The sequence below is a fragment of the Myotis lucifugus genome, unplaced genomic scaffold, assembly GCF_000147115.1.
Source record: "Myotis lucifugus unplaced genomic scaffold, Myoluc2.0 scaffold_97, whole genome shotgun sequence".
Lineage (NCBI taxonomy): Eukaryota > Metazoa > Chordata > Mammalia > Chiroptera > Vespertilionidae > Myotis > Myotis lucifugus.
The window spans coordinates 903,982-911,224 of record NW_005871145.1 but is presented as its reverse complement, the minus strand read 5'-3'; the positions used below and the strand labels follow the sequence as shown (position 1 = coordinate 911,224).

The 7,243-nt window shown below is 39.9% G+C and overlaps 1 protein-coding gene across 1 annotated transcript; it reads left to right on the top strand.

The window, feature by feature from the left end:
• Positions 1-2,644: 2,644 nt before the first annotated feature.
• Positions 2,645-3,589, top strand: LOC102419516 (olfactory receptor 9Q2-like). Its single transcript, XM_006091853.2, has one exon. It carries the CDS (start codon positions 2,645-2,647, stop codon positions 3,587-3,589), a length of 945 nt encoding a protein of 314 aa, XP_006091915.1.
• Positions 3,590-7,243: the final 3,654 nt, after the last annotated feature.

Genomic DNA, 7,243 nt, shown 5'->3' with positions numbered 1-7,243 from the left:
GAGGCCGGGGAAGAGCCTGCAACCGAGGTACATGCCCTTGACTGAAATTGAACCCGGGACCCTTCGGTCCACAGGCTGATGCTCTATCCACTGAGCAAAACCGGTTAGGACTGAGCCTTGGATTTTCAAAGCTCCACAGCCCAGGTCATTCTGATTTGCATCAAAGTTGAGAACCAATGCCCTTGGGGCTTCTTGTCTTGTGTCATTCTCTGAATAGGCTTAGTCAACAGACCACTGACCCAGTTCAAGTCATTGTTTTATGAACAAGTAGCTGCATAACCCACTCTGTATTTACATTTTAAAATTTAAAATACAGAGAACCATCAAGCCCACCCTGACTATCTTAAGTCTCCTGTGAGGAAGGAAGGTGCTAATGGGACTTTGAAGGAATCATGGTCTTCAAGAGCACACCTTTATTTTTTTGTTTACAGCACAATGCACAGGAGGTCAAGCAGAGTTAGAGCTTCTGAGAACACTTCCCAAGGCATTGTCTCCAGATATAATTTCTTGGGATTAGCTGTGCCAGAACCACCTGGGATGGCCATTAATCTAGATGCCTTGTCCCATGGCAGACACACTGCATCAGAATTTGTGGGAGTGGGATGATAATACTCTCATTTTCAGGAAATTCCTTGGGTGATTGTTATGCACACTGAAGTTTGAGAGCCAGTGCTCTGGAGGAGAGGTTGGTCACTATCAAGAATTTGGTCAGTTTGCCTGGTAGAAGTCTGTTCATGACCTGCTCACACCTGCCTTTCCATCATTTCATCTCATGACTCCTGCACTTGCACCATCATGTTTCTGCCAAATGGTGAACTTTCAGAGTTACCCTCTACAGTGTGTCTCAATAATGAGAAGCAAGAGCTTATGCCAACAAAACAGCCTCCTTTGGGATCCATTTGTGCCAGCCAGGGTACCATTGTACAAAACCCTTGACTAAATTTCCAAGTGAGATACAGAAAACATCAAAGAAATTCATTTCTTTTGGCACAAGGCAGGGATAAGGCAAGGGTAGGAATTAGCCCCATGAGGCCCTGCTGAGTGATGACAGGACATCGGATGGGGGCTTTGGGAGTTTGAAATGAAAGAGAAAATTTCAAAGATGACTTGTTTGGAAGTCACATGAAGATAAATTGCCTGTCCTTGGAGATTCACCTCAGGAACCAATTAGTGCACAATGCTGGTGCAGTTAATGTAAGAAGCACCACCAGCAAGGTCTAGTGCTGAATCAGAAGCTCAGTGAAAGAAGCTGAGCCCCTAGTCCTACGATCCTGGGCTGAGTCTGAAAAAAAAAAATCCCAGGGAACTCTAGTGTCAGGGATGTGCTGTTTTGTGAAGGGTGAGAGGAAAGAGAGGGACTCCATGAAGTGAGAATAGAACATAGAGGTTCTGGGAGTGACCCCATCTCAAGCAGATTGCTATGATGAACATCTCATGCTGCATTGTTCTTTATTGAAAGGGAACAGAGATAAGGCAATTGAAGTCCAGAGAGGAAAAGTGATTTGTCCAGGCTCACACATCTAGTGTGAGTGACCTAGATCCAGGTCTCCCCTGGATCAGCAGGTCACCAGCAGAAGAAACGCTAAACAAAGGAGGAAGCCACTAACGAAGTGAAATTCAGGTGAGGATGGTTCATGCCCAGCTCATGGCTTCCAGATCTAATTTCTTTTATTTGTTACCCCTAAGGAGTTAGCTGGTATTGATCTGACTGATGTTCTATCAGGTAATGAAACTTGATCTAAGCATTTTTTTTTTTACAGCCTATTCTAGAACTCTATTTAGGACCCACAGATCCATTAACTCAGAGTCCTTCAAAAACATTTAGACAACACCAGAGCTATCTCTGCTTTCAAATTCAGATGCCATTTGTCATCATACTACTGCTTTTATTAAGACTGTGAGGACACCCACGCTATGATTATGAAGCTTTGTTAGGGGCTAAAATGAGCTAATGTTTGCTCTTTTGATTTCAAGGTTAATGCTAGTATTTTCAGAAAACAAAACAAAACAAAACAAAAAACACAAGTCAGCCAGCTCTAATTAGTGTAACAGCTGTTTGTTAAACATTCATGTTGATTGAAAATAGAAATATTTCTAAAAGCAGAGCCCATTACTGATTGCTAATGGGTTTTTTGGGTTCATGATCTTTTGTTCATAGAATATACATTTTCCTTCTTTAAAATGTTCATTTAAAAATTTAAATAGCCACCCTATCTATGTGGAGTGCCTTTAGCTTTCCAAAGCATTTTCTCATCTGTTTTAATCTATTCATTAACCTTATCTCATAAAGCAGAGCGGATGTTATGATTCCCTTTTGGCAGAAGAGGAAATTGAAGTTCAGAGAGGTTAAGTGCCTTATGTAAGATCAAACAGCTAATTGGGGACAGAGTTGCAAAAACAAGGGCTGACTTGTAAGGCAGACAATCATTGGCTTTCCATTCTTAGTATAAGAGAAGCATTCACCACTTTTTATCTTATATTATAGTGAGATCTATATTCACCTACTCCCACATCAGACGGCAGTTTGTTCAAGTCAAGAACCTACATGTCGGACACCCAATTTAAAGCTTTATTACTTGAAATGACTTGAACTTTCCCCGCTGCTGGCCCTTGTCTTAGCCCTCTCACATACACCACTGAATGGATGGCTGGGAGGAATCGAACTCTAGTGACTGAGTTCCTCCTTATTGCATTCACTGAACATCCCGAGAGGGGGCTGCCTCTCTTCCTGTTATTTCTGAGTTTCTATTTTGTCACTCTGCTGGGAAACGCGGGGATGATCATCCTGATCCACAAAGATCACCAGCTCCACACCCCCATGTACTTCTTCCTCGGTCACCTTTCCTTCGTGGACATGTGCTACTCCTCTGTTATCGTCCCTCAGTTGCTGGCTGTGCTGCTGGAGCACGGCACAGCCATCTCACAGGCTCGCTGTGCAGCTCAGTTCTTCCTCTTCACCTTCTTTGCGTCCATTGACTGTTACCTCCTGGCCATCATGGCCTATGATCGCTATGTGGCCGTGTGCCAACCTCTGCTTTATGTCACCATCATGACTGAGAGGGCCCGTTGGGGCTTGGTGGCTGGGGCTTACATTGCTGGTTTTTCCAGCGCCTTTGTGCGAACGGTCACAGCCTTCACGCTCTCCTTTTGTGGGAACAATGAGATCAACTTTATTTTCTGTGACCTCCCTCCTCTGTTAAAACTCACTTGTGGGGAAAGCTTCACTCAGGAGGTGGTGATTATAGTGTTTGCCATTTTTGTCATGCCTGCTTGTATATTGGTGATCTTGGTGTCCTATCTGTTTATCATCGTGGCCATCATGCAGATCCGCTCTGCTGGGGGTCGAGCCAAGACCTTCTCTACCTGTGCTTCCCACCTCACGGCTGTGTCACTGTTCTTTGGCACCCTCATCTTCATGTACCTGCGGGATAACTCAGGCAAGTCCTCAGAGGAGGACCGAGTGGTGTCTGTACTCTACACGGTGGTGACCCCAATGCTGAACCCCCTCATCTACAGCCTGAGGAATAAGGAGGTAAAGGCAGCTGTCAGGAAAGCCCTAAGCAGATCAAAGGCTTCTGGAAAGCCCTAGATCAAGCATGTCAAACTCATGGCCCACGGGCTGCATGTGGCCCACAATGAATATTTTCGTGGCCCCGCCAATATAACGGTATGTAAGAAACGTTTTTAAAAAAATTTGTAACTTAATTTTTACAATATCCTGTTGTACAAAATTATTAATAACAAACTACAATGTTTGCTAATGACTGATTACTATAATCGTGTTGCATTCATTTCCCTTAGGTGCTTTATGTGTAGGTGCACCCTTTCTCTCCACTAATACTAGCAGCGAATATTTTGGTAGCTGATTGCCATGTCATTAGTCTTGGACTGACTTGTTTGATGTGCGCAACAGGAAATATTTCGCTTTCGGAGAACAAGAAAAATAGGTTTATTTGCGTTACACTTACTAATTTGCGCAGTTATTCAGTGTCTGGTAAGTTAATGTTCAAGAAAAAATATTATTTTTTATTAAAATGTCCTATTATTTTATGTTAACAATTACTCATTTATTTCAGCCCTTTGTATTCAGCATGTCTCTATCGAAATAAACCTATGCTTCTATGAATATTGAAGCTTTTGTTTTTGCAGCCCACATAAATTTAAATCTTGTTTCTTTGGCCCGTGTTAGCCTTTGAGTTTGACATGCTTGCCTAGATGGATCCTTATCAAATATGTCATTCCTTAGTTTATCCATCCTTTGTTTTTCTTCAAATATCACCTACGTGGGTAGACTTTCCCAGCCCTACTTAAAACTGCACCCGAACTTCCCACTTCCACTTATTAATTTATTAATCTATGTAATGCTTGTCACCATCAGATGTACTATGTTTTACATATTTGATATTGTGTAAATTACATGAGAGTAAGCATTTTTACCTGTGCGATTCATTTCTGTATGCCAGTGCTTAGCAAAGTACTTAGCACATAAAGGCTCCAGTATTTGTTGAATGAATAAATTAATCTCAAGTTCCAGTGTCTACTTTTAAGCTCTAACTTCTTCAGTCCTCAGTTTTTTTAATCTGCCAAGTGAGTTTATCTACTTTATAGGACTATATTTGGGGGTTCAGTGCATGAATGGGCAGGGGTGACGTCTGTCTTATTCGTTACTGTCTGTTGAACGAAGTACATTGCCTGGCACAACAAATACTTGATGAGTGGAGCAAAAATATTTGGAAAATAAAAAAGTTATCTATAAATGCAACTACTCTTTTCCCAAATACCATAATTTATTCTTTAATTGTTTTCTTTCGTATTGTTTTTGTGGTTTTGAATGACAATGATGACGATGACGATAATGATGATGATATATAGAAACTAACATTTACTAGACAGTTATTACCTTCCAGGAATTGTGATGTTTGCTACAGGAATTACCTGATTTAATTCTCACCACAACCTTATGAGGTCTGTTCTATTATCCCTCTTCATTGGTAGATGAGGCACCTGAGACTTAGAAAGGTCGAGCAATTTTCCCAAGGTCAGCGAACATGTAAGTGGTAGAGAGGGGCTTCCACCAATCAGAGCCTGAGCACTTCACTTAATTGCCACAACACATAGTCTCCTGCTATGGTCTACTCTATACAGTCACTCCTTTGGAATTCATTGTTATTGCATTTCTTTTATTCCTTTTACCTGGCAAAGAAAAGGCAAAAGTTCAAACTTTAAAAAAAGTAATTTATTTCTCATTTAAAGTTGACATACACTATTGTATTAGTTTCAGGTATACAACATAATGATTAGACATTTATGCACTGTATAAAGTGATTACCCCAATAAGTCTAATACCCATCTGATACCATACATAGTTATTACATTATTATTGACTATATTCCCTATGCTGTAATGGTAAAAGTCCAATCTGTAGAGGTCTGAGGGTAGTAAAAAACAGTCACTTTATAGCCCCAGATGCGCTAGTATTGTGTAATGTGACAGCACATGTTGGTGTGTGTGTATGTGTGTGTGCATGTATGTGTGCATGTAATTGTATATGAGAAGCTGATGTGTGTAGATTCAATAAATGGCAGTTTCTGGACTCTAGGAACTTTCTTTTTAAGGGCACATGACAAAAATTTAGGAAAGAATTGGGTGAGCATGTCTACAAAAAGATACATGGAAAAAACTGCACTGGTGGCCAAAGAGATTTGGATTCACATATCAGCTTTTGTTATTGTTTTTCCACAAATCATTAAAAAAGTGCAGAATAGGCGTGGAACAACTAACTCTAAAGAGTGCATCTTGGGGGCCATTTTACAAATAGTAACTGCCATGCAAATGTCCTTCTAATACAACATCAACTTCTGTAGCAGGTGGTAGAGGCGTTTGTGTTGTAGAAAGAGCTCAGAATTTGACACTAACGTGTGCAGTCTGTTGCTTCTCAGCTATATAGCTTCAAATTAGCTAGAGCCTTTCAGCCTGCTTTCTCAACTGTGAAATAAAAGTTACAGAGCCTTTACTCTTGACCAGGTTTTATATGTACCTCATTAATTCTCATAACAACTTGGTGTCCATGGAGAATGGGAAGATGTTGGGTGAATTACACAAACATTAATTAGTGTTATTATGGTAACTGTCTCAGGATCCACAACCAAATAAGCATTGATAGGCATAGGGACCCATAGCTGATCAGTGGACCTCTTCACTTCAGAACTGTTGGACCTATCTCTCCAGGGATGAGATCAGCCTTGAATCCAGACATCTTCAGAAATGGAGAGTTTGCTAATAATTTTAACTTAATTCTTAAACTAATACACACCTAAATAAACACTTAAATGAATACTAATCACTATGCTAAAAGTGAATCACTTATTTTAGCTCTCCTAACAACTTTAACAGATAGTAGTTATTATTGACCTCTTTTAGCAAAAGGAAGAAATAAGACCCAAAGAAGTTATGTAACTTGCCCAAGTTTATTCATCAAGAAAATGGCAGTCCAGGGAGGATCCAATCTCGTCTCTCTTACTCCAAAGTATGTGCCCTTTTTTAAAATTAAAAAAATATTTTCAAATAATGTTATATTTTTCAATATAACAATATTATATTAGTTTCAGATATACTACATAGTGATTAGACATTTATATGCCTTAGGGAGCAATCACCCCATAATTCTAGTAAAAGTATGTATGTTTACATGCTATCTGCCCTTCTGCATTTTCTCCTCTCTCTACCAAGTCCAAATTCTCAGTTGAAGTTTGCTTTGGAAGTGTCTGGATTTCAACTGTATTCTTAGTCTCAATATTTGATAGGTCTGGGCTGGGTTGGGTGCATCTTATGGCCAGACATAAATGTGAAATTCATGGAATTTACCTTTGCCCTCTTGTAGGTCAATGAGGAGGATATGAAGGAATTTTCAACTCCCTCAGGAAGAGCAGGATTACTCAGATGAACTATTGCCTTCTGAAGTCCTTTAAGAGCACCTATCTCTGAGTCAAAACTCCCTCCAATAAATATTTCATCCATAGGTGCCTCCAAGCAGTCACCAACCTTGCCTGCGTATCTTCTTTTTCAATTTTCAGTGATTGCCTAAGAATTGAAGATTCCTTTCCAAACTTTATTTCTTACCATTCAAAATATACATAACATTATTTTGTTCTATTATCTATCTATCATTATCTATCTATCTATCTATCTATCTATCTATCTATCTATCTAATCATCTATCATTTACAACCTGTGTATTATAAGA